The sequence below is a fragment of the Gymnoscopelus microlampas genome (assembly GCF_963454915.1).
Source record: "Gymnoscopelus microlampas genome assembly, chromosome: 5".
NCBI classification, from domain to species: Eukaryota; Metazoa; Chordata; class Actinopteri; order Myctophiformes; family Myctophidae; genus Gymnoscopelus; species Gymnoscopelus microlampas.
The window spans coordinates 42884781-42910933 of record NC_139942.1 but is presented as its reverse complement, the minus strand read 5'-3'; the positions used below and the strand labels follow the sequence as shown (position 1 = coordinate 42910933).

The window sequence follows — 26153 nt, the reverse complement described above, 5'->3', positions numbered from 1 at the left end:
TGATAAAAGGTGGGGCTAATCCGTTACGTGATTTAAAAGCAAACAATAAAACCTTAAAATCAATTCTGTAGCGGACTGGGAGCCAGTGGAGAGAGGCCAGAACAGGGGTGATGTGCTCGCGCCGCCTAGTACCCGTGAGGAGGCGGGCAGCGGCGTTTTGGATGAGCTGAAGGCGTCTAAGCAGGGCTTGGTCTATGCCAATGTAAAGTGAATTACAATAATCCAGCCTGGAGGTAATGAAGGCGTGAATTACTCTCTCGAGGTCACTGGGAGAGAGGTAGGGTTTGACTTTGGCCAATAGGCGCAGCTGGTAGAAGCTGGAGCTAACCACCGAGCTGACTTGCTTATCGAATTTGAATTTGGAGTCGAAGATGATTCCGAGGTTTTTGACGTAGGGGTGAATGTTGGATTTTAGGGAGCTTAGTGTGTCGGGGGGAGGGACGGAGGAGAGGGGGCCAAAGAGGATTACTTCCGTCTTATTTTCATTTAATTCAAGGAAGTTTATGTTCATCCAATTTTTAATGTCAGCTAAGCAGTCTAGTAGGAGTTGGTGTGAGTTAGTGGATGTTGATTGTAAGGGCAGGTATAGCTGGATATCATCTGCAAAGCAGTGGAATGATATATTGTGTTTTTGGATGATGGGCCCTAGCGGTAGCAGATATAACAGAAAGAGGATGGGGCCCAGGATCGATCCCTGGGGGACCCCGCAAGTAAGGGGGGCCTTGGTGGATGTGAAGTCCCCTAGGCGGATGGAGAAGGACCTGTCGGTTAAATATGAATGGGACCAAAGAGTGTGAATTAGCATGGAGAAAATGCGAGGTTGTGAAAAGCATGGAGATAAGATGGGAAGATGAAAGAAAGGGGTGCAGTACGTTAGTCCGACAGCGCATTCCTCCGACAGCGCAGCGCTCCGACGTTTCCAATACTAAACCCGAACCAAACCCGCACCCTAACCCTAACCGCACGCGGATGCCACATAGTCGGAGAAAAGGTCTGTCGGATTAACGCATGCCTCCCGAAAGAAAGAGGTGAAAACATGAGTGTTAAAAAGGCATTGCACATTACATTGTTGGTTTGTGAAGGCGTGATAGCATGGGAAACATTTGTAGTGGCGTTGTGTGAAAGTGGTGTGTGCTGAGGTGCTTTGTAAACATGTTATGCCATGAATGTGAAGAGGCATGAAATAGAGGCAAAAGAACGTGCATCCGTTGTAAAGACAATTCAGCGCGCACGCCGTGGCTACTGTGGTGGCGAGATGTGGTGTGTCGGTGTTGTGTTTACTCGACAACAGAGCTGTGGGTATAGCGTCAGTGGCGGGGCGGAATTCACTTCTCAATTATATAAGTAGATATGTTTATCGTGCCGCGCTGTGAGCTTGTACATCTGCTATTTTTTTAACATTTTCGAAGGCCCGCTCTTGTCCCCAGACGCCTCTTTCGCCGTTTCCACCCTATGATCCCTGCCGAGACAAAGGGAAGATCTCCCACCACCCAGCTGGGTGGAGGGTTTTCTGCGAAAAAGTCTGGAATTCTGTGTGCGATTGCTGTGCTGATGTCCAGAAGTGCTTGCCTGTCATAACTCCTTAGACACCCGACGGTGTAGGAAAAAAAGAAAAGGCTTAAAAATACTAAAAAGGAAAAACGCTGCCACGCTGAGGAGTGTGTACGGAAGCAGCCTTCCCCCTCCATTGGCGCTCCCATATAATGATGTCACATGTGTACTTTTTATAGAATGTCATATCAGAAGACAGAGCCTCGCAGCGTAAAGAATAGTTATACCCTTCCAGTCAGAGCTCCTATGTCTTGAAGGACCCATGTCCGTCACGATAGAGCGAGCTCTGAAAGCACAGAGATGACCGAAAGGAGCCTTGCCTAGGGAAGTGTGTTGTTAGGCTTATGTAACATTAATCGAGTATTGATTCCAAGTCCTTGGAATCTATAAGCGAATAATAGTTGCCCCTTCCCTACCGGCGTCTATAAGGTATATGTTGCATTCTGACTTTGACTCTTGCCTTGAAGACTACTGTGTCCGCCGGGATATGACTGGAGATACTGGGAGACTCCTGCTACTGAAAAACACAAGTTGAAAATAACTTTATACTTAACTTTTTATTCTGGGTGGAAACATTCGTCAAAAATAGCAGATCTACAAGGCTATAAGCTTGTATATCTTCATTTGTTGTTTCTGGTTTATTATTGTTGTTGAAGTAATAGTAGTATTAGTCTGTAGTAAATTCTGAAAAACAGCCACAACAGAAACCTGTGATCTGTAGTACTTTGTAGTGACTTTTTTTGGTCCCTAACATTCATCGAGCTCTGGACTTAGTAAAAAAAAAATCACCATTGTGTCACTACCGAAACGAAAGTTTGTCACTACCGAAACGAAAGTTAAATCCGAAAAAATCACTAAGTGTGGAGGCCAAAATCGTCCTCCCAAAAACCTGTTAGGAGTACGTTTCAGGCAATTTAGAGTTGATTGGTAGCACTTTGTAGTGACTTTTTTTGGTCCCTAACATTCATCGAGCTCTGGAATATATCCTAGGATATACTAGCGCTCTTTCTGCCCGTCATCCTCCACCCTTCACATATCATCGTTTTGAAGCTTAGGCTACTTAGGCGACTAACCAAGGGGCAATTTGAAGACCTGTTGAGTGTTGTTCATGTGTTCAAGTGTGTATTTGCACTTCGTGAAGAAAAAAAAGCTGACATGGTCAACGTGCTCAACTACATATTCTCCCACGCCCAAGTTCCCAAAAATAATCTCCTGGTCACTAGTTAGTGTACAAATTGAATGAACACTGGGGATTTGACTGTGTACGTTGTCCTCTTGCGTGTCTAGGACCAGCTGTGTGGGCGAGATCCCACCCTCGTTGATGACCATCCTGACCGAGCTCACCCAGCTCAGCAAGACGACCAACGCCATTCAGCTGAATGAAAATGGTACGTGGCTACAGCACCCATACAAAGATGCCCCATGTGAAAGTCACCACTTAATTATTAAGGGGTGACTTAGCAGGATGCATTAAGGTTTACTGCATCCTGCATCAGCTATATTAATTCATGACCAACTGAAAATAATTGATGCCCAAATTATTTTACACTCCCCCAGGTGCTGATAGCCTCCCACCTGCTACCGAAACGGGAAAAAAAAAAGTCCAGAGCTCGATGAATGTTAGGGACCCAAAACAAAGTCACTACCAATCAACTTTAAATTGCCTGAAACGTACTCCTAACAGGTTTTTGGGGGAACATTTTTTTTTCTCGTTTCGGTATTGACACCATTGTGTCACTACCGAAACGGAAAAAAAATGACTAAGTCCAGAGCTCGATGAATGTTAGGGACCAAAAAAAAAGTCACTACCAATCAACTTTAAATTGTCTGAAACGCACTCCTAACAGGTTTTTGGGGGAACAATTTTTTTTTCGTTTCGGTAGTGTCACTACCGAAACGGGAAAAAAATTACTAAGTCCAGAGCTCGATGAATGTTAGGGACCAAAAAAAAGTCACTACCAATCAACTTTAAATTGCCTGAAACGTAAACAGGTTTTTGGGGGAAAAACATTTTTTTTCGTTTCGGTAGTGTCACTACCGAAACGGAAAAGAAATTACTAAGTCCAGAGCTCGATGAATGTTAGGGACCAAAAAAAAAGTCACTACCAATCAACTTTAAATTGCCTGAAACGTACTCCTAACAGGTTTTTGGGGGAACAATTTTTGTTTCGTTTCGGTAGTGACACCATTGTCACTACCGAAACGGGAAAAAAATTACTAAGTCCAGAGCTCGATGAATGTTAGGGACCAAAAGAAAAGTCACTACCAATCAACTTTAAATTGCCTGAAACGTACTCCTAACAGGTTTTTGGGGGAACATTTTTTTTTTCGTTTCGGTAGTGTCACTACCGAAACGGAAAAAAAATTACTAAGTCCAGAGCTCGATGAATGTTAGGGACCAAAAGAAAAGTCACTACCAATCAACTTTAAATTGCCTGAAACGTACTCCTAACAGGTTTTTGGGGGAACAATTTTTTTTTCGTTTCGGTAGTGACATTGTGTCACTACCGAAACGGAAAAAAAATGACTAAGTCCAGAGCTCGATGAATGTTAGGGACCAAAAAAAAAGTCACTACCAATCAACTTTAAATTGCCTGAAACGTACTCCTAACAGGTTTTTGGGGGAACAATTTTTGTTTCGTTTCGGTAGTGACACCATTGTGTCACTACCGAAACGGGAAAAAAATGACTAAGTCCAGAGCTCGATGAATGTTAGGGACCAAAAAAAAAGTCACTACCAATCAACTTTAAATTGCCTGAAACGTACTCCTAACAGGTTTTTGGGGGAACATTTTTTTTTTCGTTTCGGTAGTGTCACTACCGAAACGGAAAAAAATTACTAAGTCCAGAGCTCGATGAATGTTAGGGACCAAAAAAAAAGTCACTACCAATCAACTTTAAATTGCCTGAAACGTACTCCTAACAGGTTTTTGGGGGAACAATTTTTTTTTCGTTTCGGTAGTGACATTGTGTCACTACCGAAACGGAAAAAAAATTACTAAGTCCAGAGCTCGATGAATGTTAGGGACCAAAAAAAAAGTCACTACCAATCAACTTTAAATTGCCTGAAACGTACTCCTAACAGGTTTTTGGGGGAACAATTTTTGTTTCGTTTCGGTAGTGACACCATTGTGTCACTACCGAAACGGGAAAAAAATGACTAAGTCCAGAGCTCGATGAATGTTAGGGACCCAAAAAAAAGTCACTACCAATCAACTTTAAATTGCCTGAAACGTACTCCTAACAGGTTTTTGGGGGAACAATTTTTTTTTCGTTTCGGTAGTGACACCATTGTGTCACTACCGAAACGGAAAAAAAATTACTAAGTCCAGAGCTCGATGAATGTTAGGGACCAAAAAAAAAGTCACTACCAATCAACTTTAAATTGCCTGAAACGTACTCCTAACAGGTTTTTGGGGGAACATTTTTTTTCTCTCTCTCTCTGACTTCCTGTTCAGAGTAGCAGCATGGCTGTCGAGGATGTTGGCGATCTGGAAATGAGGGATAACATTCCATGTTCATAATTAAACCATTTGTCTTGATTTGAAGTAAGAAAGAACCTGTCTGAATCATGTGAATAAATATATAGCCTCATTTAGAAACGAGCGCTTGTGACCAAAAAAAGTCACTACAAAGTACTACAGTACCAATCAACTCTAAATTGCCTGAAACGTACTCCTAACAGGTTTTTGGGGGGACGATTTTGGCCTCCACACTTAGTGATTTTTTCGGATTTAACTTTCGTTTCGGTAGTGACAAACTTTCGTTTCGGTAGTGACACAATGGTGAATTTTTTTTTTACAAAGTCCAGAGCTCGATGAATTTTAGGGACAAAAAAAAAAAGTCACTACAAAGTACTACCAATCAACTCTAAATTGCCTGAAACGTACTCCTAACAGGTTTTTGGGGGGACGATTTTGGCCTCCACACTTAGTGATTTTTTCGGATTTAACTTTCGTTTCGGTAGTGACAAACTTTCTTTTCGGTAGTGACACAATGGTGAAAAAAAATGTACTAAGTCCAGAGCTCGATGAATGTTAGGGACCAAAAAAGTCACTACAAAGTACTACCAATCAACTCTAAATTGCCTGAAACGTACTCCTAACAGGTTTTTGGGAGGACGATTTTGGCCTCCACACTTTTTTTTTTCGGATTTAACTTTCGTTCCGGTAGTGACAAACTTTCGTTTTGGTAGTGAGGACCCCCAGACCCCCCACTAGCCACGCCCCCAACCAATCTCCTGGATTCTGACTGTCCAATGTTGGCAGCCCTGGCAAGAATCGCTGTGGTGCAGTGGTTAAGATACAGGGCCTACAACCGGAAGGTTCCCAGTTCAAATCCAACTTGGACATTTTTACAACTTTTACCTGACTCTTGCACCTTCAAATCCCACACATGCTGATTTGCCATTTCCAGGATTTGATTTCCAGGATTTGAGTCTTGAGTCCCAAGGCTCAAGACCCAAAAGAATCTTGAGTCGAACCAATTACTCCCGCGGAGACATCAAATTTCTCTTTTGGGCCTTGAGTCTCAAGACTTCAAATTTCTCTTTTGGGCCTTGAGTCTCAAGACTCAAGGCCCAAAAGAGAAATTTGATGTCTCCGCGGGAGTAATTGGTTCGACTCAAGACCCAAAAGAAGGTGAACTGACTGTAATGATTCAAAATGTCATATATAGAATGGAAACCCCATTCAAACTTTAAAATTTTCATCCTAATATGGACATGTTTGCCTGAAAAGGAATCTTTGAAATGTTTAATAGTTTTAGAATTGTACTCCTTTAAAAGTTCAGAGATTTATAATGGAGGTCGATGGACGAATTTGGGACCTAAAAAAAAACTTTCACCTAGAAACTCCATTCACAGTTCAACAATTCCACCTTGCTGTGGACATGCATGCTTGAGATTTCTTTCTTTGAAATCATTTGTAGTTTTGGAGATATTTAACTTTAAGCGTCCAATGCATTGTCAATGCGGCCAATGGACATTTAAAGGCAGGCTTACAACTACATACTTACGCCTAGTAACCTCAATCATACTTTAAAATGTTCATCTTACTGTGGACATGTTTGCCTTGTACATTAACCATTTGAACCCTAGCATCCATATTCTGAGGGGAACATTAGCCAAAAATAGCACATCTACAAGCTCACAAGTTATGAGCCTGTAAATCTGCTATTTACGGCAAAGAGGTTTGGTGTATAGGGAAAAAAATGCAGACTCAGTACAGAATAGTGAAAGGTCAAGTTGACTACGTATGGAGGGATTAAGTGATTAAATGTCTCAAAATACACATTGACATGAATTCAACATGGCAGGGCTGTCAAATAATTCTATGAAGCTTTCTACGAAATCAATGAAAAAGTTTAATCTGCAGCAGCAGCAGAATGTTATACAATATGTAGTGGGGTCCCTGCTTCTTCTCCCTCTCAGCTAAGGGGTCCTTGAACTGAAAAACGCTGAAGACACCCGTCAAATTCCTCTCTTATTTTTGGTCTTATTATTTTTTGTTTATATATAATGTTTTTACATTTTCCATCATTGAATTGCCTTTATATTTCCTGTGTATGTATTGTATTTGTATTGTTAAGCATTTTGTAAACCTGTTTATGAAAAGTGCTACATAAATAAAGTTTTGGTTACAACAACAAAAACATATTTAATGTCTTCAAGATCTGTGGAGCACTGATGTGGCTCGTAGGCAAAGTACATACCAGCAAATGAAATAGTAGCATAAATGAATTAGCAAGTCAAACTGTAGTTCCCAAAACCCAATACAACTGCAATGTTATTTTTGCAACACAAAACAATTCAGTTTAGTGTGGCATGATGTCATCACTTCTTTCCTTCAAAAATTAACACAATCATCAAGAATGTCACATCACACGATAAGTGGTATTAATCCAAACCAACTTTGCAAAAATGTACAAAAATGAAAATAACCAAAAGAGCAAAGTAAATGAAAGGAACAGTCAGTTCAGGTTGACAGATCCACAGTCTTCACAAATCAAACCAATCACATTTAGGTAAAAGTTCTACCAAACAGTGCAACAGGCTCTCAACATTCTCCTTACACTAAACTAACAAGGCAATTATGAAGTATATACAAATGCATAGTTTGTATCCAAGCTAAATATATACATGTACTATGTATATACTGTATACACACATACACACACACATACATATGCTGTATATATCAGAAGTAGATGCATAGAGTATTCAGTACATAGCACAAGTCAATGTCTAAATCAAATAATAAAATCAAATAAATCATGCTTCCAGACAGCTTCCATCTCCATTAGAGGTGATAGCAAAATATGACTCAATTAATTGTACAATCTTTTGTAGAAAAATAGTTTAGTACCTTCTTTTTTAAATGTATGTATTTATTTTACCAATGTGGAAAATAAATTATTGGCATTTGAAGGAATGTACCGTTTGTGATTTAAACATTATGAAACATGTGATACAGAAAAAAGGGAATTCACCATTGTGCACAGATATTTGGTCAGTTGATTTGATAGTTAAACAAACATTTCCCTTTTTTATGGAAAAAAGAGGGGGGGGGGAATATTTCGATTGCATAAGATACCAAATATACACAGAAAACAGCAAGCACAAGTGAGCATATTGTGCATTTGTGAGCATATGTATGTTGCATTACCTTGACATTGCAGGACACTTCCAAAAAATATTATACTCTCACATAAGAGGCATGTAGTTCAGCTGAAAAAAAAGTCAGCACACCAGTGAGAGAAAGTTATTTTGAACAAAATAAAGAATAACACCTCATCCTGACATTCAGCGATGCGAGTGAACAGGAAAAGTGATAAAAAGACAATTGTTTCAATCAGACGATCCTGACCTGCCATGATCGATGGTGTGCTGATCAGCGATGACAATCAACCTTCAATATCTGTTTGTTGTGTCTCTTGCTGAGTGAGATTTTTATTGGCCGAGATCTGCTTGCTGGAATACAGCTATTTAGATTAAAACATGGTTGACGAAACGTTTATGATGACGACTTTATTAAGAGTGAACAAAAGTGGATGTTCAAATGACATAGTAGCCGGACAACACAGTAGCTTCTCTAGCTTTGCTCCTGATGTGCTTATATTTCAGGATTTTTCAAATATTCAGTATAGGTAATATACAGGGTCGGGTGGCGTCATGACGTTCACGTTTGTTTTGGTGAAGCTCCGAAGAGTACGCTATACAAATGTAACCAAATGAACAAGGAGTCCTCGGAATTTAATTAACTTAACAATAAGCACTAAGTAGCTCTGGATAAAGACCAGATTGTAAATGTTAAAGTAATTTTCAGACTTTCTATTTAAGGGAAATTCAAGCTTACTCTATAGTGAGAGAGACCCTCATTTGATTATTTTTAGTGAAGGAAGGAGCTATGTCACATATTTAAGGGAGACCTGTGAAATGACTATGCATGTGTGTTTGCGCATGGAGGAAATATAAAGGAGACCGCTGTGTGTGTGTGTGTGTGTGTGTGTGTGTGTGTGTGTGTGTGTGTGTGTGTGTGTGTGTGTGTGTGTGTGTGTGTGTGTGTGTGTGTGTGTGTGTGTGTGTGTGTGTGTGTGTGTGTGTGTGTGTGTGTGTGTGTGGTAGTATAGATACAGGCAACACTACATTTCAGCAGTTTTGTGCACAATTTCCGTCGCCAGTGCCCTCACTCGCTGCCTGTCAGGAACCAGTGTTAGAGTGTGCCCATGACTGAGAGGGAAGGATCAGAATGAATGAGATGACCGGGGTTGAAATGTGTGTACAAAGACAAGACACCCTGCCTTTATCCATCAGTGCAATACAGTTAAGGCTAATTTAGACTTTGTCGCACAAGCCTTCCGCGTGACACATTCTCAGGTGATTTTTTTCTTTTTTTTTTCATCGAGCGATGCTTGTCAAAAGGGTCCCACGACAACGTATAAATGATGCCTCAGAGCAGCATAGAACCAAAATGCAGAACACACAGTGCAAAAGCAGTCACTGGTGTATATATGTGTCCCTGTGCCATTGTCTCCCCTCTCCATGCTTTCCTTCCCGATACCTGTCTCTGTTTCTGTCTCCGTCTCTGTTATGGTCCCTGCCATGGTGGTGATGGTAGTTGTGGTGAGTGTGGACAGCATGGCGTTGTTGTGGCATTTGCTGGTGGTGTCTGCGCTGCCGGTTGCGCTCGTTGTGCTCCAGCTCATAGTTCTGCCCGGGGTGGGGCTGGCTGTTCTTGTGTTGTTGTTGTTGTTGTTGTTGTTGTTGTTGTTGCTGCTGTTGCTGTTGCTGTTGTTGTTGTTGTTGTTGTTGTTGTTGTTGTTGTTGTTGTTGATGTTGTTGTTGTTGTTGTTGTTGTTGCTGATGGTGGTGGTGATGATGACGATGGTGTTGGTGGTTGCTGTTGTGATGATGGTGTTCATGGAACCGCTGAGGCGGCATGGGCCTGTGATTGTAGCGAAGCACGTCCTCCTCTTCCAAGTCCTCTGCCTCGTCGTCCCTCGCCTCAGGGGGGTATCCACTGTTGCCACTGCAGAGGGGGGGTCCACCAGTGGGGCTGTCAGCGACCGCTTGCGGCTGGCTGTGCTGGGTGTGGTTGTGGTGTTCTGTCCTACGGTGGTGGTGGTGGTGGTGGTGCTGCTGGGGTCTCTTTGGTTCGGTCATCAGGGGCCTCTCATCCTCCTCTCTGTGGCCCACCTCTGCCCCCTGCCCCTGGGCCAGAGCCGAGGTGGCATCCTGGTCCAAGTGGTTCTCACACGACCCTTTCCTCTTGGTCGCTGATGACTTCTTGCTTTTCTGCTCCTCCTGCAGAAAAAGTGATCATTTCAAGGGGATGCTCATACCGGTATACACATCGTGCACATGAATGAATGCACACACTGCATAAGCCAACACACAGCCCTGTGCATTCACTCACTCACAGAGACACAAACTAAAGTCACACTAGTGATGTCACACGTCTGTCTGTCCTACACACGCACACACACACACACACACACACACACACACACACACACACACACACACACACACACACACACACACACACACACACACACACACACACACACACACACACACACACACACACACACACACACACACACACACACAGCGACTACTGTAACTCCTCTAGACTGTGGCAGTGGACTGAGGGTGATTTAGCTATACTACTGCTTCATGGTGGCATCTCACTCACCATAGGTAGAACTATCTCATTTCTGCACATTTCCCAAGTGGTGTTGGATGAAAAGAGATGTAATGAAAGAAATATACAGTACATATCACAGTCAAATGAAAAGATGAAAACCATACAACACCTGTGGGGACAATGTATACATACATATATTACATTGCAAAGAAAATATCAATCATTTCATAATGTCAATAAAATGTATCTCTAACAACTGTTGCCACGTTTATCACACATTCGGAGAGTATGGATGGATATAAGCTATTCTCCAGGATTCAGTGCTAGTACTAGTGGTTTCTAGTGTTTGTGTTTGTGTGTCAGACCTCCATGTATGTCATTGTATTTCTATCTCTGTCTGTGTCCTTAAAATATATCGGTAGCACTTTACAATAATGACCCGTTATAAAGCATTTATAAACGTTTATAAGTAGTTTGTAGATTATTAACAAATCATTAACAACCTGTTTGTTGACATTCGTAAATGATTACTAAAACCTTTATAACTACAGTTACAAATCATTTGTAAAGTATTAGTAAGTAGTGAACTATTCATGAATAAGCCATTTATATACATCTGTAAAATATTATTAAATCATTTGTAACGACCCATTCTAAAGCATTTATAAACGTTTATAAGCAGTTTGTAGACTATTAACAAATCATTAACAACCTGTTTATTGACATTCGTAAATGATTACTAAAACCTTTATAACTACGGTTACAAATCATCTATAACGGTATTAGTAACTATTCATGAATAAGCCATGTATAATACATCTGTAAATGATTATTAAATAATTTGTAACTGATGTTACATAATATATACAAGCTATTGGTAGCTTGTCCATGTTTAACATATGCTTTGTTAAACATTCCTAAAGTATCTATAAATCCTTAGTACATGTTATTATGTGCCCTATAGTAAAGTGAAGACAGTTCATCATTTACAACTGTCTGTTAATGTGTTTGTTCATGTTTAACATGCTTTGTAAAACATTCCTAAAATATCTATAAATCCTTTGTACATGTTATTATGTGCCCTACAGTAAAGTGAAGACAGTTCATCATTTATGACTGTCTGTTAATGTGGACTTTCTCCTTACCTGTTGCAAACTACCTGGCTTTCATGAATGCAGACACCAAACAATTACTAGAATTATCATTCATGTTAAGCAAATGATGCGTAAGACATTCGTAAAGAGTATGTAAACCATTTGCAGACGTTATCATGAGCCTGAGCCTAGTTGCTTCTTTTGGGCTTGTTTTCATAGACCTGTCAGCTTGTTTCTTTTGCAAAATCTGGCAACACACTGATTACCTGCATTACACCTGCAGTAGCCTACTAGGGAGGAAGTGAACAGTGATGCAGTTGCAGACTGGACAGAAATATGTCTAATTCATGTTTTATGTGTTTTAACTGTCTTGTTGCAGGTGATCGAGGTAACATAAAATGGCTAATCTTACACACATGAAGTAGCATTATGACTAGGGGGTATTTTGATGGTGGCTGTTTGTATCCACAATGTTTGTTTTGATGTGTAGGCTAGTAATGTCCTCCATGCTTAGCAGTTTAGCTTAGCAGCTAAAGCTAACTTGCACTGGGAGGTGGTGACTGCAGAGGCTCCAAGCTGCTACTCTGTGATTCTGTTGTGATTCATTTCTTTGTTTAAATGTCAGTGTGTGTGCTGTGGCCAAGAGTTGCTACATTTTATATCTTAATAAATTGGTGTATACTTGTATACTATATAACGTTACTTTTGCCACTTTTTGATGTCACATGTTTTACTAATCACTGTTAAACATGAAATAATAATGCATAGTCTTCACTTTACAACAAGGCCCATGATAACGTTAGCAAATGGTCAACACACTCTTTACGAATGTCTTACGAATCATATATTAAACATGAAAGATAATTCTAGTAATTGTTTGGCATCTGCATTCATGAAAGCCAGGTAGTTTGCAACAGGTAAGGAGAAAGTCACATTAACAGACAGTTGTAAATGATGAACTGTCTTCACTTTACTATAGGGCACATAATAACATGTACTAAGGATTTATAGATATTTTACTCTACTCAGAGTCATAAGTTTACAAAATGTACTAAAGTACAGTGAACGTCTGTGCGGTTTGTCTTCATCACTGAAAATAACGTACATGTAAACTGATATAAAACTGCTGTCGTGTGCAGTTGGGGTGAAGAAACACAAACATTTCACTCATAATACCTATTTGATTTGACATCCTGACTTGCTGCTGTAGCTGAGGCTTGAACCTGTTACCTGCGGCTCACAAGTCAGTGACTCTATCCATTCACCTACAGCTGTTTCCTTGGAATCTGTGGTTCTGAAACTTTTTGTTGTCAACCCCCCAAATTGACATGTATTTGGGCAGTGGACCCCAATGTGAAAAGATGTAGTGTCAGGGCCCCCCATGAAAAAGATTTATATTTATGCTGTAACACATTTTTTTAAAGTTATTTGTCTTGTTTGTTGTTCAAGTCAAAGCACCAGGAAGGCTGTACTTGTCAGCCATCTGTTAGCTCAATGGGTTGAGACGCAGTATTCATGATCCAGAGGCCATGAGTTCAAATCCCATTGATGTATTTCCTATGATTCTTTCCTTTGCAGACTGGCTTCCAGAAGATCAACTGAAAACTACCATGAAGGCTATATTTGTCATCCAACTGTTAGCTCAATGGGTTGAGACGCAGTATACATGATCCAGAGGCCATGAGTTCAAATCCCATTGATGTCTTTCCTATTATTCTTTCCTTTGCAGACTGGCTTCCAGAAGATCAACTGAAAAGTACCAGGAAGGCTGTACTTGTCAGCCATCTGTTAGCTCAATGGGTTGAGATGCAGTATTCATGATCCAGAGGCCATGAGTTCAAATCCCATTGATGTCTTTCCTATGATTCTTTCCTTTGCAGACTGGCTTCCAGAAGATCAACTGAAAACTACCATGAAGGCTATATTTGTCATCCAACTGTTAGCTCAATGGGTTGAGATGCAGTATACATGATCCAGAGGCCATGAGTTCAAATCCCATTGATGTCTTTCCTATGATTCTTTCCTTTGCAGACTGGCTTCCAGAAGATCAACTGAAAAGTACCAGGAAGGCTGTACTTGTCAGCCATCTGTTAGCTCAATGGGTTGAGACGCAGTATTCATGATCCAGAGGCCATGAGTTCAAATCCCATTGATGTCTTTCCTATGATTCTTTCCTTGAGTGGGTTCGATTCCCACTCCGAGTCATGTGTCCCCGGTAACTTGGGGCAACGGATAAATTGACTGATATCCTTCGTGATGCTTCCCTTTGCAGAATAACTTCTAGAAAAACAAGTTAAAACCACCAGGAAACCTGTAACTCTCAGCCAACAGCATAGCTCAACTGGTAGAGCGTCTGTCCAATAACATGACTTGACTTGACTTGAGTGGGTTCGATTCCCACTCGAGTCAAGTGTCCCCGGTAACTTGGGGCAACGGATAAATTGACTGATATCCTTAGTGATGCTTCCCTTTGCAGACTAACTTCTAGAAAAACAAGTTAAAACCACCAGGAAACCTGTAACTCTCAGCCTACAGCATAGCTCAACTGGTAGAGCGTCTGTCCAATAACATGACTTGACTTGACTTGAGTGGGTTAGATTCCCACTCGAGTCAAGTGTCCCCGGTATCTTGGGGCAACGGATAAATTGACTGATATCCTTCGTGATGCTTCCCTTTGCAGAATAACTTCTAGAAAACAAGTTAAAACCACCAGGAAACCTGTAACTCTCAGCCAACAGCATAGCTCGACTGGTAGAGCGTCTGTCCAATAACATGACTTGACTTGAGTGGGTTCGATTCCCACTCGAGTCAAGTGTCCCAGGTAACTTGGGGCAACGGATAAATTGACTGATATCCGTAGAATAACTTGTAGGAGTGTGCTGGTTCAAATCCAGTACAACCCAGGACCGAGCGGTCCTGCTCCAATTTACCGGGGACTTGACGTTAGTGGGAATCGAACACAGGACCGCTCGGTCCTGGGTTGAACTGGATTTGAACCAGCACACTCCTACAAGTTATTCTACGTATATCAGTCAATTTATCCGTTGCCCCAAGTTACCGGGGACACTTGACTCGAGTGGGAATCGAACCCACTCAAGTCAAGTCAAGTCATTGGACAGACGCTCTACCAGTTGAGCTATGCTGTTGGCTGAGAGTTACAGGTTTCCTGGTGGTTTTAACTTGTTTTTCTAGAAGTTATTCTGCAAAGGGAAGCATCACGAATGATATCAGTCAATTTATCCGTTGCCCCAAGTTACCGGGGACACATGACTCGGAGTGGGAATCGAACCCACTCAAGGAAAGAATCATAGGAAAGACATCAATGGGATTTGAACTCATGGCCTCTGGATCATGAATACTGCGTCTCAACCCATTGAGCTAACAGATGGCTGACAAGTACAGCCTTCCTGGTACTTTTCAGTTGATCTTCTGGAAGCCAGTCTGCAAAGGAAAGAATCATAGGAAAGACATCAATGGGATTTGAACTCATGGCCTCTGGATCATGTATACTGCGTCTCAACCCATTGAGCTAACAGTTGGATGACAAATATAGCCTTCATGGTAGTTTTCAGTTGATCTTCTGGAAGCCAGTCTGCAAAGGAAAGAATCATAGGAAAGACATCAATGGGATTTGAACTCATGGCCTCTGGATCATGAATACTGCATCTCAACCCATTGAGCTAACAGATGGCTGACAAGTACAGCCTTCCTGGTACTTTTCAGTTGATCTTCTGGAAGCCAGTCTGCAAAGGAAAGAATAATAGGAAAGACATCAATGGGATTTGAACTCATGGCCTCTGGATCATGTATACTGCGTCTCAACCCATTGAGCTAACAGTTGGATGACAAATATAGCCTTCATGGTAGTTTTCAGTTGATCTTCTGGAAGCCAGTCTGCAAAGGAAAGAATCATAGGAAATACATCAATGGGATTTGAACTCATGGCCTCTGGATCATGAATACTGCGTCTCAACCCATTGAGCTAACAGATGGCTGACAAGTACAGCCTTCCTGGTGCTTTGACTTGAACAACAAACAAGACAAATAACTTTAAAAAAATGTGTTACAGCATAAATATAAATCTTTTTCATGGGGGGCCCTGACACTACATCTTTTCACATTGGGGTCCACTGCCCAAATACATGTCAATTTGGGGGGTTGACAACAAAAAGTTTCAGAACCACAGATTCCAAGGAAACAGCTGTAGGTGAATGGATAGAGTCACTGACTTGTGAGCCGCAGGTAACAGGTTCAAGCCTCAGCTACAGCAGCAAGTCAGGATGTCAAATCAAATAGGTATTATGAGTGAAATGTTTGTGTTTCTTCACCCCAACTGCACACGACAGCAGTTTTATATCAGTTTACATGTACGTTATTTTCAGTGATGAAGACAAACCGCACAGACGTTCACTGTACTTTAGTACATTTTGTAAACTTATGACTCTGAGTAGAGTAAAATATCTATAAATCCTTAGTACATGTTATTATGTGCCCTATAGTAAAGTGAAGACAGTTCATCATTTACAACTGTCTGTTAATGTGACTTTCTCCTTACCTGTTGCAAACTACCTGGCTTTCATGAATGCAGATGCCAAACAATTACTAGAATTATCTTTCATGTTTAATATATGATTCGTAAGACATTCGTAAAGAGTGTGTTGACCATTTGCTAACGTTATCATGGGCCTTGTTGTAAAGTGAAGACTATGCATTATTATTTCATGTTTAACAGTGATTAGTAAAACATGTGACATCAAAAAGTGGCAAAAGTAACGTTATATAGTATACAAGTATACACCAATTTATTAAGATATAAAATGTAGCAACTCTTGGCCACAGCACACACACTGACATTTAAACAAAGAAATGAATCACAACAGAATCACAGAGTAGCAGCTTGGAGCCTCTGCAGTCACCACCTCCCAGTGCAAGTTAGCTTTAGCTGCTAAGCTAAACTGCTAAGCATGGAGGACATTACTAGCCTACACATCAAAACAAACATTGTGGATACAAACAGCCACCATCAAAATACCCCCTAGTCATAATGCTACTTCATGTGTGTAAGATTAGCCATTTTATGTTACCTCGATCACCTGCAACAAGACAGTTAAAACACATAAAACATGAATTAGACATATTTCTGTCCAGTCTGCAACTGCATCACTGTTCACTTCCTCCCTAGTAGGCTACTGCAGGTGTAATGCAGGTAATCAGTGTGTTGCCAGATTTTGCAAAAGAAACAAGCTGACAGGTCTATGAAAACAAGCCCAAAAGAAGCAACTAGGCTCAGGCTCATGATAACGTCTGCAAATGGTTTACATACTCTTTACGAATGTCTTACGCATCATTTGCTTAACATGAATGATAATTCTAGTAATTGTTTGGTGTCTGCATTCATGAAAGCCAGGTAGTTTGCAACAGGTAAGGAGAAAGTCCACATTAACAGACAGTCATAAATGATGAACTGTCTTCACTTTACTGTAGGGCACATAATAACATGTACAAAGGATTTATAGATATTTTAGGAATGTTTTACAAAGCATGTTAAACATGAACAAACACATTAACAGACAGTTGTAAATGATGAACTGTCTTCACTTTACTATAGGGCACATAATAACATGTACTAAGGATTTATAGATACTTTAGGAATGTTTAACAAAGCATATGTTAAACATGAACAAGCTACCAATAGCTTGTATATATTATGTAACATCAGTTACAAATTATTTAATAATCATTTACAGATGTATTATACATGGCTTATTCATGAATAGTTACTAATACCGTTATAGATGATTTGTAACCGTAGTTATAAAGGTTTTAGTAATCATTTACGAATGTCAATAAACAGGTTGTTAATGATTTGTTAATAGTCTACAAACTGCTTATAAACGTTTATAAATGCTTTAGAATGGGTCGTTACAAATGATTTAATAATATTTTACAGATGTATATAAATGGCTTATTCATGAATAGTTCACTACTTACTAATACTTTACAAATGATTTGTAACTGTAGTTATAAAGGTTTTAGTAATCATTTACGAATGTCAACAAACAGGTTGTTAATGATTTGTTAATAGCCTACAAACTACTTATAAACGTTTATAAATGCTTTATAACGGGTCATTATTGTAAAGTGCTACCAATATATCTGTACTATTTGAACCTTATGCTCAGGGGTGCACATAACTGGTGCGCAGGTGCGCATGCGCACCCAAAATAAAAAATGCGCACCACATCAGGCGACGCGAGGCGCTTTCGCGCACCAACAGCTGGGACAGGAATTTACCAGCTTTTATTTTTTAGCAAAACTAAAAAATAAAAGCCTGGAGATCGAGGCTAGGAATTTACTTCCTGAAGCCACACTCACACAATCACTCTAAAGCACCCGTCGGCCCATGTACAGCCATTAGGCACAGGGGTAGAGATATGACTCGCGCCGCCTCGCATCGCCTCGCATTGCCTCGCTGCGTGCACGCTGCCAGCAGCGGCTGTTAGAGGCACTCGTCACCGATGATGAACGCACCGTAATGGTGCAAAATATGCCGTGAACGTCCCAATCTGGCGGATAAAATCAGCGCAGCAGCACAGGGCACCAACCTTGGGGGCTTTATCTAACAGCGTGAGAAAAAAAACGGCGAAAATCGGCGTAATTTAGAAGCAGAGCGTCCTTTTTTTCTCCCCCCCCCCCCCCCCCCCCCCCCCCCGTTGACAAAACTGTCCGGTGGGCACCGTGCTGAACCCCCCCCCCCCCGTTGACAAAACGGGGGGGGGGGCCATGCGCACCAAGTCACATGTCCAGGTGCTCTTCTGCGTACCAGACCTAAAAAGTTATGTGCACCCCTGCTTATGCTGAATAATTTAATGGGTGGATTGAAATAAAGCATTCACATGTGTGTATCTCTTGAGCATATCATTCATTTCCATTCCTGTGTCAACATCCATTCTCCCTCAACCGGCCAGTGGCTGTACCTTTCTGGCCGCCGGGGGCGTGGGCAGCGTGTTCTCTACCAGCCGAGCCACCAGTGGGTTGCCCGGCTCCATCTCTGGAGGGTGAGTGGCTCTCCAGTAAGACTCCAGAAAGTCAGCAAGGTGCTCACAGGCGTCAGTCAGCTGGTTCTCGTCCAGGATGACATCAAAACTCTCCTACCGAAAAAGGAAGGCGGTGGCAAGGATTTAGGGGGGAGTTTAGAGAGGTGGTTATTTGGGTTGATGGAAGCTGAACCACTGATTTATGTCACCACATTATTTTCCGTACGCCCACCCACCACCCCTTCTCGGATTCTAGCTACGGAGGGGAGGGGAGGACTCCAAAAATAACTGTTACCCTGATTACAAGATTGAGTCTGTGATCATGTCCCCGGGGGAGATGCAGATAAGGAGATGTACGGAAATAAGGTCATCTAAATGAAAAAGAAAGGGCAAAGTAGGTGATGGAGAGGGTGGGGCCCAGTTTGGAAAAACCTTTACCCCTGTCTATAATTCCAAAAGAATGACTTTTTTTTTTTGCCTTATGCAGCTACCTTCTTATGTGGACCATGTGGCCGTTGTCCCACCCAACCCTACCTTTTGCACCTTATGTCTAACCTCATGTACATACCTGCTGCTATGTGGATCTACCAATGTGTCGCCACTCTTTTGCACCTTATGTCTAACCTCATGTCCATACTTTCTGCGTATTATGCTATGTGATATGTAGATATCTCGGATTTAGATTTTTCACCTTGCTCTCTCTTTGCCACCCCACCCTTGTTTTCTTTCTTTCCTGGAAAACCATGGTATATAAAAAGAAGGTATAGACATTTATGTCATTTCCATCTCCTGGGAGCTAAACTGCAGCCGTGGAATACATTGGAGTCAATGAGGGCCAGGTGGACCAGCTTAGAACAAACACTATTTCTGAACGACTGCGACTTTGTAAAATACTCGGCCCAGGACAATAAAAGAAGACATATCACACATTGTTTTCTGTTGTGTTGCTTTTCAATGTGTACACTGTATACGTTTATTGATCTAAAGAGCAAAAAGTATGTTTCTGAACGTGACAAAGTATCACAAGACTGCCCATCATTGACTGCCTGACAACCAAATCTCGCGATACTGCTTAGCCAGAAACGATACATGCCGCTGTTTAGATGCCTCAATACAATTAATACAGTGTGCAAATCGAAAAACAAATGATTGAAAAAAAAACTGTGATATGTCTTCTTTTATATTTCTGAACAGATTTAACTGACAAAGGACGCAATCGTTCAGAAATAGTGTCTGTTCACAAGCTGGTCCAGCCGGCTGCCATAGACTCCAATGTATTTCACCGAACTTCCGGTTCCAGTTTTGTCTCCCATGGGCGCAAATGGCATCTTCCCGGCCCATATGCCGACTTTACCTTCTTCATTATAGCCTTGTGTAAAACAAGGAAATGATGGAGCTTGCACAAAAACTATTTTAACACACTGTTTTACTGTTGATAAGGATGAGGCCGCACAACTCTTAGCCACGATGCAGAAAGTTTTAATGATAAGAAACCAACGTTTCGACAATTACTGTCTTCCTCAGGGTGTTTGAACACACTGTTTTACACCTGTAAACATGTGGCCACCACCATGGCCACTAGATGGCACTCACCGTACTACATTGGGCCAGTTTGTCTGCTGCTACGAGCTGGACATTGAGATGTTTGGTCTGTGACTTCCCTCTCGTCTTTATCAGTCTGGTTAACACCTACATGAGAGTGGAAATGCACAAAGGATAAAAAACAAAGTTAAAGAAAACAGGGGAGAAGAGAAAGGGAAGATGATTCTAACCACTTTATTTACCACCCCTTTTTTCCCCCTCTACACTAAATCTCTTCTAATCTACAAGCTCGCCACGTGGCATATTTTGAGACTATCTGCTGTTTCCACAGAATGTTTGCCTATTTTTTCCTGAATGTTCACCAATTATCACATGCCCCAAATAGGGACACTAGGGTTCTTGTGGTGCTGGCAACTGTTGATATCCTGGTAGTTAGGATGTCACGTATCAGGAACACGTGTTCTCTCCATGGAATAGAAGTGAATCCTGACTTCAGTTGAAAAGGTTGGGACTAGAGCTGGACAATCCTATATTAAAATTGGCTTAAGGGAGGGGAGGACAGGCGGGCCGGCCTGCCGGCGAACCTCTGACGCCACGCTCATGTCACTACGACGTAGCCATAACCACAAAAAGCGTTCCCAATGCAGCTACGCCCAAATATGGAGTGTGTTGTCTAACCTCGATGTGTCGCCATGGCATGAGGCGCAAACAAATCAGTCAGCTCCATATATGGGCACAAAAGGTACACAGACCGACAGGTACAACGGGACAAAGCCCACACCATGACTCAGACATATTAGTCGGATCGGCGGTGCGACGTAAGTGTGAGAGCCACGTAGCGGCCTGAACTCTAGATGGACCTCTAGTACATCACATTGGCCGGTGTGATATATTTTATTGTATCTTTCAACCGTGTAAAGGGAAAGAAATCACATAAATCATGTCCTCTCTATATATAGTATCTCCACTCTACTCTACTATCTTTCACTTTAACTTTTTTGTCATTATTTCCACCTCCCCTGTCTAACTGCCCACCCCCCGGCGTCCTCCACTGTGAATTCCAATGCTCTAAGCTCTAAAAGAGCTTACCTTAGGTTGGGAGATCTTTACATAGACAAGAATGGGGGCCAGTGAGGTCTTGGCGATCTGCATGGGGTGGTTGACTGTGTCTGCATCCAGGACCACCAGCTGAAGGCTGCGGGCCAGCTCAAAGATACGCTCCACCTCCCCCTGAATCTGGGCTGCATTGAGCCCAGAGTGGAGAGGGATGATGGAAGAGTTACAAACGAGCAACAAACTGGGTCACCTATGAATCTTATCTTACTTGTTTAAACGGTGTGGTAAGTGATGTTGTTGTTGTTGTTAGAATAAGCGTTAAATAACTCTATATTCTCTATTATGACAGCAATCATTGCCATAGAGTGTTTGTTCAGTAACAGGGGTCTCCCGGTCTCTCCAGCTCTTTAATAAACAGAAAATACATTTTAAGGTCGGGATACCAATTTCATCAATTTCAAACCAATTAGCAATTAAACTGATTTTAACTGGTTGATAAACCCATTTTGCTGGGGATCCCCTGGAACCCCCCCAAAGAACCCGGACCCCATTTTGAGAAGCACTGCCCTGAATAGAGAAGACCATTTTACATCAAGGTTTCATATACAGCAGTGCCAGAGCTGTGAAATGAACAAAACACATGACGAATTGACAATGATACCTTGACATAATAATATGATACACCTATCATTTCTTGTGGAGAAGACAGCCGAGCTCATAAAGCATACAAAATCAAATCTACCCGTAACAGTTTCTTGAAAGCAGACAACACAAGTGCAGAAGCAGGATATTCTACACTCATGAGAGCAAGTACTTTTTTTTTTTCTGAGTGATTATTCTATTGTTTATATTTTCAATTAATCAAATAATCTTGAGGCACGTTCTTTCTAATAATAAAAAGCATATCAGCGATTCAACCCTAACAATGAATTAAAGATTAATTTGATTCGTCTGAATAAGCCCTATTTTATACTTCGTTGTACAACGGTGTCACACACAAATAGCCAGTCTACAGGCTCACAACATGTCGCAATGTGACTTTTGAAATAGATTATTTTAGTATATAGTTTTTCTTTTTCTTTTTTTATAATCAATTCAATTGATTAGTTTGATCAATATTTAGAACTAATAACTAACTTGATCTTGCTCATGTAGGTTAATCGGGTTGCAAGTTTTTATATATATATATATATATATATATATATATATGGGCACAGTAAGTGTTAATTTAACTGTGTGAGTGTACAAATGTAACCAAATGGATCCGTTGGTTCGGCAACTCTCTGCATAAATTAACGCAGATCGTTACTGAGTACTGATCAGATCCACATATAGTTGTTTTTTTGTGTTTTCAATGGAACTATTATTTGAGCGACTTGATCATGAAAAAATATATAACAAATTAGATGCGTATGAATATAACATAAGTCAAGGCCTACAGCTACACAGTGGCAAACACAGTGGCTGTTGACATAAGTATGTGTTAAGACAACAGTGGAGCACTCAAACACAGATGAACTATCAAGCTAGCTTATTTTGTCGTTTTTTTTTTGTTTTTTCATACATACCCGCAGCATCTGGAGTCAGAGAGCAATGAGAGAGACAGAGTAGAGAAAGATAAGTAAATCTTATCTTTCCTCTTTTACAAAAAGGGGAGCTTAGAATAGCCTAAATTCTCACTGGGTCCTAGAGAATTGATGCTTTACATCCTAAATTATCATAAAAATCTTTACGCTGACAGTGAAACAAGGCTATGTCTCAAATGACATCCTATTTTCTATCTAGTGCCCTGAATTAATTTTGGTTGTTGTGCATACGGTGAACTGTAATTAGTATTGTGCATCAGTTAGAATGAGCACACTAGTTATAACAAGGAATAATGGGTGGAATTAAAAGTTGAAATACCCCTTTAAACCCTAAACAAAAATAGCTGATCTACAAGCTCACAATATGTTGCATAATTAGTGACACTTTGTGAGCTTGTACATCTGCTATTTTTGCCAAATGTTAATGTTTGCCTGATTTTGCAGAATGTTTGCCAATTCTGACAGAATATTCACATATTTTCACAGAATGTTCACCTATTATGACATACCCAGAATAGGGATGCTAGCTAGGGTTCATGTGGTTAAAAAGTAAATTGGAAAGTTGTTCCGTCATTGACACAATCTTAATTCCCCTGACTGTGGTAAAACTGAATACGTAATAAAAGATTAAAATGTTATGTTTTATGTTTGGTTGTGCTCGGGTGTTGCACTCTGAAAATAGCAGATCTACAAGCTCACAACGCTCTTGTAGATCGGCTATTTTCAGCATGCAACCAAGTGTAAAATCTGCCATTACGACATCATGAAGGCCTGCCAAAATACATTTTTGTCAACAAAATCAACTGTAGATTTATTAAACTAAAATCTTATGATATTTAGTCGCCTAAAACTAAAACTTTTCAGATGACTAAAATATGACTAAAACTAAATTACATTTATTCAAAAGACTATGACTAAACAAAATCGAAATGTTCTTTCAAAATGAACACTGCTACAGTATTTACCTAGATTGGAGCGAGTGTTAGAGCGGTCCATTAAGGCCTTTTTGCCAGGGTTGTTGAGTATGGACCGCTTAGCCAGAGAGATGTCTGCCATCACCCGAGTGATTGTAATTCTGAAAGAAAAAAAAAAGATCAAACAGAATGTCACACTCTCTATTTGTTATGAATTATTTATGTATTTATTCATTTAACGTATTTACAGTGCCAGTAAGGGGCGGAAAATACATAAATTGGTTGGAACTCACCTGCCTTCAAACCTATGTTTTAAAAAGTCAAATAGAGCTTTTTGCATCATATCTGTAACCTGAAATTGGACAAAATCACAGAGTTGAATACCAATCCAATGTTCTGAATGACTAAATTACTATTTATTAGTAAAAAAATGATTTATTTACTAGCACTAGCACTAAATACTAAACCTTAGTATTAAAAGAGGCTGATATATTTCTGGAAATTCTAGATGTGATCTGTCAGTGTAAGGTCCACAAGAAATATTAACAACTAACCCTAATCCTACTGTAACTGTACTAGGCTACAACAAGTACAAAGTATTAGTGCTTCTTTAAAACTCTGTTGTGAACAAAAGCACAATGATGGCCTTGATTACAGCCAACAGCTCACAGCTAAAGAAATAGTCACAGATAACTCACTCCCTCTGATGATAATCTATACCTCACATCAAATACCTAAAAAAACAGGGAAAGCCAAATGGTTTTGCCATGACCTGCGCATCAAGGTACACAGTAATCGGAAGAGAATTGATTGGTCAGTCAGTATACAGTGCTATACGTGTTGATCTGTTGCGTGCAGCATATGTTCACATGTTTGGTCCCTGGAAGACCAGGCAATGTCGGTGATTCTGCAGATCTGGTATTTACATACCTCTAAGCCCTTCAGCGATGGTCCCATTAGCAGCACAGGGCGCATGGTAGGCACTACGTCATACATAGCGATCGTTTCCCCCTACACCCCCCACAAAAAGAGAATGACTTTTCAGAACCTCAGATCTGGTGGTGCAGTAAGCAGTATATTTCAGATGAGTTTTCCTAAAGTATTAATGTAAAGACAAATCTGACAGCTACAGTATATAGATCAGTTTGACTTAACAGTGTTTACACTAAAGAATCATTTGGTTTTATATTAACCATACAGAGCTATAAACATTCATTCACTTACCGGTTTCCTTTTCACTTGCTGTTGAGCTGTTATGGGCAGGGAGTGCAGAGTTACATAATAATAACACACCATGAGCCAAAACATACTGCATTATTGCCAGTGAAACTTGCTTCTTCTGTAAAGGGTGAACTGACCTTGTGAAGGAGGGGTATATTTCTTTGTGTCTTGAGCCTCTTTAGCTGCTGCTGCTTTGCTGGAATGAGAAGAAGAAGAAAAAACTTGTGTCCTCAGTAGGGCTGCAACTATCGATTATCTTCTTAGCGATTATCTAATCGATTAATCGAATAATCGAGAAGCTCGTTTTTATACACACATATATTACTTTGTCGCACAATGGTGTTGTGCAAAACATTTGAAAACAGCTGATCTGCAAGCTCACAACAGGTCACATGTTAAAGGTAAGGGAAACCCTGATGAGCAACAACACACAAAGTTGAGTCATATTATTCCTTTTTCCATGCAGGAACATTGTTGCCAAGGAACCTTTGTGTGTATTTTGACCATAGCTCTCTGCTTATTACTGGGAGAGTTGTCACACATGTAACATACCCAGATACTGTAGTTATGTGTCTTTTGTTGCAAATAGGAAAACATCAGAATACATACTTGGCTAAGGCCTTGGCAGCTTTCCTAGCCTGGACTTCTCTTCTGATGAGGATGGTCTCCAGGTTGACTGGACTTGGGATAAAACCCACCACGCCATCCTCCTTTACCGGTCGTCCAATCCACCACTCATTGTTAAACTTCTGCAGGGCACAATTATTACAATTGTTAATGTAACATTTGAACCTGTTCTGTTCTGTTCTGTAACAATCAAAAGGAGAACCATGGACCACCCCCCCCCCCCCCCCCCCCCCGCCCCAGTTGGTGTCGAAGTGTCCTTGAGCAAGACGCTGAACCCCAAATTGCTCCCGATGAGCAGGTTGGTGCCTTACATGGTTTCCTCCGCCATCGGTGTATGAATGTGTGTGTGAATGGGTGAATGTAATGCACACTCTCT

At 40.8% G+C, this 26153-nt stretch overlaps 1 protein-coding gene across 1 annotated transcript in view; it reads right to left on the bottom strand.

Moving 5' to 3' along the window:
• Positions 1–26153, bottom strand: part of cacnb2b (calcium channel, voltage-dependent, beta 2b) — a gene marked incomplete at both ends in the record, with an annotated part of 57914 nt that overhangs the window by 5284 nt on the left and 26477 nt on the right. The window contains 11 exons of the mRNA XM_084056925.1: positions 133–419; positions 9612–10354; positions 18772–18945; positions 20425–20520; positions 21463–21614; positions 23972–24090; positions 24223–24281; positions 24860–24940; positions 25154–25179; positions 25288–25346; positions 25760–25899. Of these exons, the coding sequence (XP_083913051.1) occupies positions 133–419; positions 9612–10354; positions 18772–18945; positions 20425–20520; positions 21463–21614; positions 23972–24090; positions 24223–24281; positions 24860–24940; positions 25154–25179; positions 25288–25346; positions 25760–25899 (1936 nt within the window). The remainder of the gene's footprint in view (positions 1–132; positions 420–9611; positions 10355–18771; positions 18946–20424; positions 20521–21462; positions 21615–23971; positions 24091–24222; positions 24282–24859; positions 24941–25153; positions 25180–25287; positions 25347–25759; positions 25900–26153) is intronic.